Source organism: Perissodus microlepis, chromosome 16 (assembly GCF_051167445.1).
Source record: "Perissodus microlepis isolate ML-2025 ecotype Zambia chromosome 16, ASM5116744v1, whole genome shotgun sequence".
Taxonomy (NCBI): domain Eukaryota; kingdom Metazoa; phylum Chordata; class Actinopteri; order Cichliformes; family Cichlidae; genus Perissodus; species Perissodus microlepis.
The window spans coordinates 24,791,800-24,803,685 of record NC_140476.1 but is presented as its reverse complement, the minus strand read 5'-3'; the positions used below and the strand labels follow the sequence as shown (position 1 = coordinate 24,803,685).

The window sequence follows — 11,886 nt, the reverse complement described above, 5'->3', positions numbered from 1 at the left end:
CTCTCCACCATATCTCCCTGACAACTTATTTTTTTCTGTTTTCTGATCCGTATACAATCCATAACAAGTAGAAAGTCTGAAGACATAAGTGAAGTTATCTTTTTATGGAGCACAACCATTTCAGATATAAATAATTTGGTGATGCTTTTCCTATTAAAACTGGTCAAATTGCCGACTGTGATAAATGTCTATACCAACCTGATCTCATGTTGTCTGTTCATTTGAACCAAATAAACAGCAACTCTGCAGTGAAACTTATTAAATGGTATCCTGACAGACTTAGTGCTGGATGCTGTTTGCTAACTTCATCATTTTAACTTGTTCACATATTAGTATTCCCACAACTTGCACTCCTCACAAGAGGCCAAAAAATGCTCAGTTTATTTAAATTATTAGTTCAGAGGAAATTGATTACATGAAATGTTTCAGTTATTCATGTTTTTAAATCTTATCATGTTGCTCACTTGTAGCTGAACAAATTTCTAAAAACAAAAGAGAAGAAAAAACTAAAACTTTCTACCTTTACATATTGCACAGGCTCTCCACCATATCTCCCTGACAACTTATTTTTTTCTGTTTTCTGATCCGCATCTAATGCGTACTTAACTGGACAATAAATCAGTTTTTGTGTGTTTTCATACCACAAAAAAGGAAATGATCTCTACAGTGTTCATATTTATATTTATAGTGTTTTATATTTTTACATAAACATATAATGACTTCAAAAACATCTGTCAGTAAATGAAATATCCTTTACACTGAAGACAGAAATGGTTGTCATACTACAGTTGGAAGCTTCTATTTATTTTCTTTATGTGTAGCAACAATACCACATGTATACACTACATGCATTTCCACCAGTGTGGCGTCACAAAATAACCCTTTAGTTCCCTGACTGCTCAGTAGGCTTCTATGCCATGTTGCTGGGTCAGGGGTTTGCACAATAGACGCCACACATCCTATGTTCCCACGCTGCAGGTATAAAAGTAACAGCTACCACTGACAGGAATACACAGAAGCCACAGCTCAGTCCTGAGGAACCACCAGAAGACCGTGACCATGGGCAGAGTATGTAAAGCATGGGAAAGATTTTTATTCATTAAAAAAAAAAAAATCTGTGGATTCCTATTATAACGAGCTTTGTTGTTCTTTCAGATCATCTTCTACGAGGACAGGAACTTCCAGGGTCGCTCCTATGAGTGCATGAGCGACTGCTCTGACATGACCTCCTACCTGAGCAGGTGTCACTCCTGCAGGGTGGAGAACGGCTGCTTCATGGTTTATGACCGCCCCAACTACATGGGGAACCAGTATTTCATGAGGAGGGGCGAGTACGCTGACTACATGAGCATGATGGGCATGAGGGACTGCATCAGGTCTTGCCGTATGATCCCCATGGTAGGAAAGCCGTGCTGTGGATATCATTTTCCTCTAGATATTCTAGAAGGGTTTTCTGATTCTTTGTTGTGAACTGTTTCCCCTACAGCACAGAGGCCAGTTCAGGATGAGGATCTATGAGAGGGAGAACTTCGGTGGTCAGATGTACGAGCTGATGGACGACTGCGACAGCATCATGGATCGCTACCGCATGTCCGACTGCATGTCCTGCAACGTGATGGATGGCCACTGGCTGATGTACGAGCAGCCCCACTACAGAGGCAGGATGATGTACCTGAGGCCCGGAGAGTACAGGAGCTTCAGGGAGATGGGAATGAGCGGGATGAGGTTCATGAGCATGAGGCGTATCATGGACATGTGCTAATTTTACATTTTGACTTCAATAAATGATATAAATTTCTAAATTCTTGTGTCATGACATTTAATTTCATTACTGTGAACCTTTTTATGATCATTCATACTGAATTCAAATGCATTGAGTATCAGTGGAAACCACCGAATAAAAAACATGTTTTCATTCTTCTTTTGAATGGCATTTCCAAAAGACTGAATTACCACCTGTTTCTATTTGATTTGTAGAAGTCAGCTGTGGTAGACAGCGATATATGGATATGCATCCAGCCTGCCGGTATTTTTATTAATGCCTTTCAACAGTGTCGTTTCCAAGAGCAAATTCTGATTTGGTTCTGTGAAACAAACTGATGTGAATGTTCTTTATAAGTGTCTGGTTGGCATTTTTGGGTAACTTAGAGAAGTAACATTTCAGTATCACAGCCATTAAGAAGTAATCCATTACATTACAGCATCACATCCTAAGAAACAAATTTGTAAGCAAATTTTTGCTTTACCAACATATAACACCACATACACAATGGTTTATTATGCATATGGGTACTGCATAAAAATAGAAAATAAAGTATATCATTTGTAACTATGTTTTGATTTATGTATTTGCAGTAGTTGATGCAAATATCGTGAACGTACTGAATTTAACAAAACTAGAGAAAATAACCACGATAATATGAAGAGATTTGCTTCATTTTGGGCTCAGGGTCAACAAATTATCAGTATTTATTAGTAGTAGTCATTGTTTTGGAGCATCAAAGTGATATAGTTTATGTATGTAGTTCCATTCTGCCAGCTGAAAAGCACAATGTCAGCAGTAGTGATGTTCTGATTTGCAAAAGGAGAAATTAATCTGAAAGGCAATGACAGTACAAAGATATAAGGAACATAATTGTGTAGTGTTTTTCTTCAACTATCTGAGTATTCAGGTGAATATATTTCACCAAATCTTTACCCTGATTGGTTTTGACAGACTGCTCGAGAGCCAATTAGAATGCCTGAATAAGTAACATGACCACAACAGAGATGACGTTTGAGAACTGACCGATAAAAGCAAGGCACCAACGAAAAGTCAATGGCTCATATGGAGAAACTGGAAGAGTAGGTTTCAAATAAATTTTACCAGCTGACCATATTTGATGGTTGTGGAATTCCAGGTGGAGTTTATCTTTTTTTTCTTACTGTCCCTGCATGTGTTTCTTCTAGATACTCCAGTTTCCTCTTACAGTCCATATGCATTAGGTTAATGGTGATTCTCAGTTGGCCATGGATGCAGATGTAAGAACATGTGGCTGTCTGTCTCAGTATAGTAAGAACATGTAAACCCCAGCCATCTAAGGAGTCAAACCCAGGACCTTCTTACTGTGAGTCAGTGATGCTAACCACAGAACCACTGTGCTGCCTCTAAATCCAGTTCCCCTACAATCCTAAATGATTTCAGATCATTTGCACTTAAATCAGTTTTGATAAAAATATTTGAAAACTGGTGAGGTAGGCGATCTTGAGAAAAACAGCACGTGGTTGACCCGGTCTCTCTTCAGGCTACTGGGAAGAGTAGAAGATGCCACAGTAACTTTGTTCAACTCAGTTTTAAAAAACTTGGAGAGAAAAGGTTCTCAGCCACAATATTAAAACCACTAATGAGGCGAGGTGATTAATGAGTATTAATCATTCAGTTACAATGCTTTGCTTTTCCAGAAAAGTTTAGAGCATTGCATTCCTGTGGATCTTACTTTGACACTGAGCACCTGCCTGAACTTAGCTCTGAAGTGACTCGTGACACACAACAGAGATTCCAAGGCTTTGTTTTGACATCCAAACTCCCCAGATGACAGTCCAATCAAAGAACTCCTTAATGAGCAGGAATAAACCTTTCCTCCACAACTGCCTTTTAGAAATGTACTGCAAGCACTTTAAAACTACTTCAACAGAGGGAACATGTCTGTGTGAAAAGAGGAAGTAAAGCTTGTAGAAGTGCAATGAATACAGTTACTTCCTTTTCTAAAGTGGTGTTTTTTCAAGGTGTTTGATCTTTTTTATGAAAATAGTTTATAATCAGAAAATATTATCAAAGTTATTCAAAAGAAAGACAATGAAAGTAAAAAAAAAAAAAAGACTAAATACCTAATGATCTCACGGCCCAATCCCTATTTTTAAAACTTCATAGCAATGGAAAATGTCAAAAGATGAAGACTAAAGAACATATACATTCATCTGCACAATATGAATCTGCTGAAATCATTTATTCTGTTCATGAAATAACAAACAAACAACTCTCTTTTTTTGTAAATACCACCACTTGAAAACAAATTAAATATACAAATACCTGCCATAGCATTGAAAATCACAAATTCAAACTCAGTTGTAAGAAATCACCAAGTATACTATTTCTTTTTCCCTCTTTAACTCATACTCAGGAGTTTGGCAAAAGTTCGTATTATTAGCCTTGAGGGGCTCATTTTTACATACCTGATGAAAACAAATCCACAAACTACTATCTACTTATCTGGCTTGATAACTGCTATCTGGCTTGTTCGTATAAACTCACTATTGTACTATACAGCTTGCAGAAAATCTATACTTTTCAAAAGTCACTCACATCTATATAAATAACGTTCTAAGCTATTTTTATTAAAAAAAAAAAAAAAAACCCTCTGCTCTTGTGAAAGGAAAATTCTGTTAAGAGGTTATGACCTTGTTGGTATATGGGTAAGCAACTAAAAACTGTATAGGCTTCTATAACAGCTTGCTGTGTCAGGGCTTTGAACAATGGAGAGGCAAACTGTCTTTGTCTCTGGCCAGGTATAAATATAACTTGTTCAGACAGCCAGTGCATCAGTTCAAAAACAGTTCTCTAAGAGACCTGAATCACCGCAGTCAACATGGGCAAAGTAGGAAACTAAATTGTTAAATCAACATTAATTAGCCTATACTTAAGTTATCTTGGAGAGCATGATTGTAAAAATGTCCTTTAAACCAATTGTACTTTTTTCAGATCATCTTCTACGAGGACAGGAACTTCCAGGGTCGCTCCTATGAGTGCATGAGCGACTGTCCCGACATGTCCTCCTACCTGAGCAGGTGTCACTCCTGCAGGGTGGAGAGTGGCTGCTTCATGGTCTATGACCGCCCCAACTTCATGGGAAACCAGTATTTCATGAGGAGGGGCGAGTACGCTGACTACATGAGCATGATGGGCATGAGCGGTGGTATCAGGTCTTGCCGTATGATCCCCATGGTAGGTGTAAAGTGGTGGTACTTCCATATGAGACCTTTTTGGAATTAACATAAGTTTCATGTGTAATTTTATTTTGTCTTGTGTCTATAAAACAGTACAGAGGCCAGTTCAGGATGAGGATCTATGAGAGGGAGAACTTCGGTGGTCAGATGTACGAGCTGATGGACGACTGCGACAGCATCATGGACCGCTACCGCATGTCCGACTGCCAGTCCTGCAACGTGATGGATGGCCACTGGCTGATGTACGAGCAAGCCCACTACAGAGGCAGGATGATGTACCTGAGGCCTGGAGAGTACAGGAGCTTCAGGGAGATGGGAATGAGCGGAATGAGGTTCATGAGCATGAGGCGCATCATGGACATGTGCTAATTTTACATTTTGACTTCAATAAATGACATAAATTTCTAAATTCTTGTGTCTTGACATTTAATTTCATTACTAACTCAGAGAAGTAACATTTTAGTATCACAGCCATTAAGAAGTAATCCATTACATTACAGCATCACAGAAACAAATTCATAAGAATACTTTTGCTTTACCAACATATAACACCACATACACAATGGTTTATTATGCATTTGGGTACTGCATAAAAATAGAAAATAAAGTACATCAAGTAAATAAGAATATCTTTTGGTTTTATTGAAATACATTTTGTATGGCAGAAATAAGAGCGATGCAAAAATCAGATGTATACAGGTAACATAAATGGAGCTAGGATTAGGTTAGCACACACTACACACAGCAGATCTCAGTAATGGTCTTTCGCATCAGAGCTGGCTGAAAATCTGGACAACTTAATCAGAGACGTGCTTTCTGAACAATGGAGAAAGCAATACAAGTAAAAAAGGGATGCTCTTTTGGTATATCTCTAGATACTCCAGGGGTACATAACTATGTTCAAAAAGTATGAAAAAGTGATTTTGTCCACTAACAGTTCCAATATTGTCATGTCATCGCAGGAGGTAGAATTTATGTTATTGTAAAAAAAAATCATCAAGACAAACACTGTGCAAGATGTCCCAAATAAGATTCTCAATTAGTTATCTACTTTCAAGGTTGTAGAGCATGGAATATTTTATTTTTGTGTTGACAGTTTGGATTTTTGAATTAGGCAAAGTCTTTAGAAGCTGAAGGTTGCTCATTTTTGTTTTACCAACATTGAACACCCCTTAGCATTTACATTGATCCTGTTGGTTATATGGTCCAGGGAGGGTGTAGCTTTCACTTTACATATGACTGCATTACTTCACCTTACTGCATAGGAAGTTGGTATTGGTGGCATCTCCTATATCACATTACCAGCTTGTTTATTTCCCCCTGAGGACACGCTTCAGCCAAAAATCAGAACAATGTCGTGGAGCTGTGGAGCTTCTTAGTAGCTGGCAGAAACTGATTGTCACCACAAAGTGTTGATTCAAAATGTCCTCTAGCACCAATCACAGGTATGGTCATAGGTCAGAGTGTCAGTTGCTACTGATAAATGAAAAACAGCAGTTTCAAGTGGGGGATGCTGTGGTGTAAACAGTTTTTCATGATGGGCGGTGAGGGGGTGCAACATATTCAGTTTTAGAATTCATATTTAATGTTAATTATAGCTACACATACTTCACAGTGTGTCTCTATCCAGCCTTCCTCCCTCACCCCAAACGTCGCGACAGATGGCCGTCCCTCTCTGAGCCTGGTTCTGCGGGAGTTTTCCTCTTGTTTAAATGGTGTTTTTCCTTTCCACTTTGACCAAAGTGCTAGCTCACCGAGGGTTATATGATTGTTGAGGTTTTCTCGGTTTTCTTTGTATTATTGTATGGTCTTATGTTACAGCATAGAGCACCTTGAGGCAACTGTTGCTGTGATTTGGCGCTATATAAATAGAAATGCATTGAATTTAAAATGTACTTTTACAATGTAATGGCCTTTCTTGTTGCCATCTCACTTGCTGTCAAGTACTTTAAAACATTCATTTGTAACCACTGCCAGTAGGAATTGGGCAGGTACCCTGTCAAACTAAACTGTTAAACAAATCAAAACTTGAGTTTCTGAAATAACCCCCAATGTGAAAAATACTATTGACATATTTACATGGCAACTTTAAAATTGGAAATCATTATTTTCTTATGTGTTTCTTCTTATACAGAACTATAGACAGCACAATCTTATGGGTTTACTATATCCACGTGTGATTTTAGACTTCAAATAAATGCACTGGCTGCTCTCATTTACTATATAATGTACTGCATTTACTCCATGCTACGTCCACACGTACACAGGTAGTTTTGAAAACAGAGATTTTACAATTTTCTTTTTTTATATATATATATATTATTCCGTCCACACGTGCAGTTTTGAAAAATATCTCCGTCCACATGTAAACGCGAAAAACGCAGTCAAACGTTATCAAGAACATGCCAAATCCTAGCTGTGTCGGAAATGTTGGCCAAACAGAAGTCTAGAAGCCTGGGAGGGAAAGAGTAAACAGGGTTTTATGGAAACCTGCAGTACTTCTGGAAAGTTTTTTTTGTGTGTGTGTTTTTCGGGAAAGGTAGCTAATTTTGTGTTACTTTTCAAGTGCCTTCATTTCAACCAAAACAGTATTTTGGCTGGTGTAGACTCACAATTTAGGAATGAACAAAATGCATACAGCATGCATAAATTTTAATTTAAAAAAAATTAAATTGATTCCAAAACCGACATCGGAGTCAGGATGTAGGTTGTGAGAGCGTCTGTGTTGAATGGAGAATGCCTCTGATGCCTCTGTCTTTCTAAATGGTGGGACAGTAACTGCATGTGTGTATATGTAAGCGTGTATAAACTGCAGATAGACAGATTAACAGCAACAGTATTTTGTCTACATCTGCCATTGTAGAAATGTATCTCACGTCAAAAACGGCACACACCTTTGACGTTGCGTGAGTAAATCTCTGTTTTCCTCGTCCACACGTAAACGCAAAAACTGAGTTTTTTCGAAAATCTCCACCCTGGCAGGAGTTTTCAAAAAATCTCAGTTTTCAGTGATCGAAAATGCAGTTTATGTGTGGACGAAAGATGCAAACGCACAGAAAAATCTGCGTTTTCAAAAGTACCCGTGTACGTGTGGACGTGGCCTCAGTCTCAACTACAGTGCAGTGAAAAAGTTGCACCCTCCTGATTTCTACTTTTTTTTTTTTTTTTTTTTACATATTTGTCATATTGAAATGTTTCAGATGATGAAACTAATTTTAATATTAAACAAAGATAATCCAAGTAAATGTAAAAGCTGTAAGAAGGTCCTGAGTGGCTTTGTAAGTCTTTCCACAGTGACAGGTGTGACTGACTTTGTCTGATTCTTGGCATGTGTTCCTTTGTGAGATCTATTAGCCTACTTCAGTTTGAGACACAGGTTCTATTTGAGTGATTTCTTAACTCAAAAGATGTGGCTGTAATCAGACCTGCGGGTGCATTTTTAGTGATATTATATGTATTTATTTGTTTTTGAGCTAAATTAATTTTGTTTCGGATGCTGTAAACAGTTTCCAAACTTACTCAATATCTTTTCTAACTTTGAGTTGGGATTTAAAAAAAGTATTTTTTATCTTATCTTAATGAATCAAATTGTTTTATGCAGGTATCAGGTATCAATAGCAACTTTTTTTAAAGAACTAAACTTGTACAATACTACTCTCATGATGAATTAGTCCCCTCATCTAGTGTTGCTTGAATGACAGAATGATGTCATGTAACACTAACAAATTCACTATTATTAGATACATAATGACAAGTGAGCCGAGTCTGGCCCTTTGGCAAATATACGTGATTGATTTTTAGTTTTCTGTTAACACAGAAACTTTTTCACAAATCAGTTGAAGATTCCGATGAAAATCTAAATATTTAATTGCAATACACAGGACCTTATAATGTATTGATGCTACTTTGAAATAAAATGTAATTGATTTGTTATATTTATACCTGCCTTATTCAAACCATAAACTCCTAAGACGCAGTTTGCTTTGAAGTTTTGGTTTATAGTTTTGATTTTGATTTCTCTCTGTGTTTTTTAATAGCTATAAGTAGTAGAGACACAATTTGTAACAATCTATTAACCACCATCTATTATGAAACAGTAACAGGCTAAAGCGTAGACTGAAATAAATAGCTTTTTCTTTCTCAAATCCATAGAAAAACATGTTCTCAGCTTAAACGTTAAAGAAATCCTTTAGGTTAAGGCAGATAAAGGGCTTTCGTTAATGACATCAATTAATAATGTTTAGTCCTGAAAATGTATCCTTTCGTGAGACTATCATGGTCTCACGAAAGGATACTCATTTCTATAAATTAGCCACTTACCATACAGTGTGGTTTGAAAGGCTAAAAAAGGGACTATTGTCTGTTTCACTGTATTGTAACTCCAAAAAATGCTCATTGTATTGAGTTCCCTATGGAAAAATCCATTCTAAAGTTTTCTAGGGGATCCAGTCACATGGACATGTAACAAATGTCCTGCACTCTATAGGCCTCTATACCATGTTGATGAGTCAGGGCTTTACACAATGGGAGCCAGAGATTCTTTGGGTTCAGCCAGGTATAAAAGTAACTGTTAAAACAGGACCATCATCAGTGTACCACTCACACAGTTTTACGAAGTAGTAACACACTGTGAAGCAACTAACTGGGACCATGGGCAGGGTATGCGTATTCACCTCATTAACTGCTGTCATCATTGCCTGAATTTTGTATTATTTTGAGTGTGGTTGTTGACGGGTGTCTGCTGAATCTAACTCCAAACCAATGTATCCCTTTTTTTCAGATCATCTTCTACGAGGACAGGAACTTCCAGGGTCGCTCCTATGAGTGCATGAGCGACTGCTCTGACATGTCCAACTACCTGAGCAGGTGTCACTCCTGCAGGGTGGAGAGCGGCTGCTTCATGGTCTATGACCGCCCCAACTTCATGGGAAACCAGTATTTCATGAGGAGGGGCGAGTACGCTGACTACATGAGCATGATGGGCATGAGGGACTGCATCAGGTCTTGCCGTATGATCCCCATGGTAGGAAAGCCGTGCTGTGGATATCATTTTCCTCCAGATATTCTAGAAGGGTTTTCTGATTCTTTGTTGTGAACTGTTTCCCCTACAGCACAGAGGCCAGTTCAGGATGAGGATCTATGAGAGGGAGAACTTCGGTGGTCAGATGTACGAGCTGATGGACGACTGCGACAACATCATGGACCGCTACCGCATGTCCGACTGCATGTCCTGCAATGTGATGGATGGCCACTGGCTGATGTATGAGCAGCCCCACTACAGAGGCAGGATGATGTACCTGAGGCCTGGAGAGTACAGGAGCTTCAGGGACATGGGAATGGGAGGCATGAGGTTCATGAGCATGAGGCGTATCATGGACATGTAAAATATATATATATAGAATGAACAAATAAATAAAACTTTTGACTAAATGTTTGTGTGTTACATTGATTATTATTAATTTTACCATTCTTGTATCATGTCACTAAAGCCATCCGATGATTTTGGTACAGAATAACTACATCTTTGGCATCAGCACTGACACAACTGGATGGACAACCAGGTATAATAGATGGGCTCAACTTAATTTGGTGTTGCATAAAAGAAATCACAACCACGTTTCTGAAAAACTTGGCGTCCTGTGCAAAATGCAGATAAAAACAGAAAACAGTTATTTATATATAACAGAAGGCCATAATATATTCACAGTACAGGGTGGGCCATTTATATGGATACACCGTAATAACATGGGAATGGTTGGTGATATTAAACTCATGAAAGAATAAAGTTACGTTGAAACCAAGCACACCATTGTTTTTCTTGTGACATTACCAATAAGTTTGATGTGTCACATGGCCCTCTTCCTATTGAAAAAACAAAAGTTGTATCCAAGATGGTCGACTTCTAAATGGCCACCATGGTCACCTCCCATCTTGAGGAGTTTGCCCCCTCACATATACTAATGTGCCACAAACAGGACTTTAATATCACCAACCATTCCCATGTTATTACGGTGTATCCATATAAATGGCCCACCCTGTAGAATACAATAAATTGAGAAAATTAATAATTTTCAGAAAACCTTTGGCTCTTTTTAAATTCAATTCAAATAAGTGATACTAAAATACAAATAACTGGAGGAACATTTTTGCAACCAATAATGTTAATTGGCAACAGCTCGGTAACACGACCATGGGCATAAATGGAGCAACTTATAGAGACAGAGTTTCTCAAAAGTAAAAATGTCTGCTAAAACTGCATCTACACATTGTAGAATACGTTCGGAATGAATGTTAAAAGCAAAACATTCAATATTTCATCATCTACGGTACATAATATTATCAAAGATTTCCAAAAATATGGATAAATCGATTTCTGCAAGGGACAAGACAGTAGCTGCAAACGACCCCATTCATTCTTTATAACACTAATTTTCACTCCACCTGAACCATAAATTCTGCTGTACACATATGAAGCAGCTTCACTCTTGATAGGATTTCTACTATGTTAGACTTCTGCCTTACTGCTGGTATTTCAGAAATGAGGGTTTCTACAGGCAAAAGCATGTAGGTGCCTCCTGTGTCACTCATAGAAGCCAACTTCCACAAGGAGAAAGTAGAATGCAAAACTCTTCAAACTGGCACCTAGTCACTGGTTCTGATATGTGGTTCAAAACCAAATCCAGGAGAGTGGAGTAGCAGGTTCAGGGCGCAGTGTTAGTGGAGGTTGAAGGGCAGCTGTAACTCAGATTTTCCATCATGTTTCTCCTATATTAGTAGCTGCCAGGACCTGGAGGACAGAGAAGGGAACAGAGAGCAGACAGAGCGCATGGGCCAGCAGCTGAGCTTGAGAGAGGGAACTGAAAAGCATCCCAGTGTCACTGTTGTTCAAAAAACACTGTGTAA

The 11,886-nt window shown here is 38.3% G+C and overlaps 3 protein-coding genes across 3 annotated transcripts; all 3 read left to right on the top strand.

Annotated features, from left to right (window-relative positions):
* Nucleotides 1-1,059: 1,059 nt before the first annotated feature.
* Nucleotides 1,060-1,762, top strand: LOC146371002 (gamma-crystallin M3-like). The gene is made up of 3 exons (XM_084954995.1): nt 1,060-1,068; nt 1,156-1,398; nt 1,487-1,762. The coding sequence occupies exons 1-3, from the start codon at nt 1,060-1,062 to the stop codon at nt 1,760-1,762; spliced, it is 528 nt and encodes a 175-aa protein (XP_084811121.1).
* Nucleotides 1,763-4,625: 2,863 nt separating this feature from the next.
* Nucleotides 4,626-5,352, top strand: LOC146371001 (gamma-crystallin M3-like). Its single transcript, XM_084954994.1, has 3 exons — nt 4,626-4,634; nt 4,739-4,981; nt 5,077-5,352. Exons 1-3 carry the CDS (start codon nt 4,626-4,628, stop codon nt 5,350-5,352), a joined length of 528 nt encoding a protein of 175 aa, XP_084811120.1.
* A 4,281-nt stretch (nt 5,353-9,633) lies between these two features.
* On the top strand, nt 9,634-10,367 carry LOC146371000 (gamma-crystallin M3-like). Its single transcript, XM_084954997.1, has 3 exons — nt 9,634-9,642; nt 9,764-10,006; nt 10,095-10,367. The coding sequence occupies exons 1-3, from the start codon at nt 9,634-9,636 to the stop codon at nt 10,365-10,367; spliced, it is 525 nt and encodes a 174-aa protein (XP_084811123.1).
* The last annotated feature ends 1,519 nt before the right edge of the window (nt 10,368-11,886 follow it).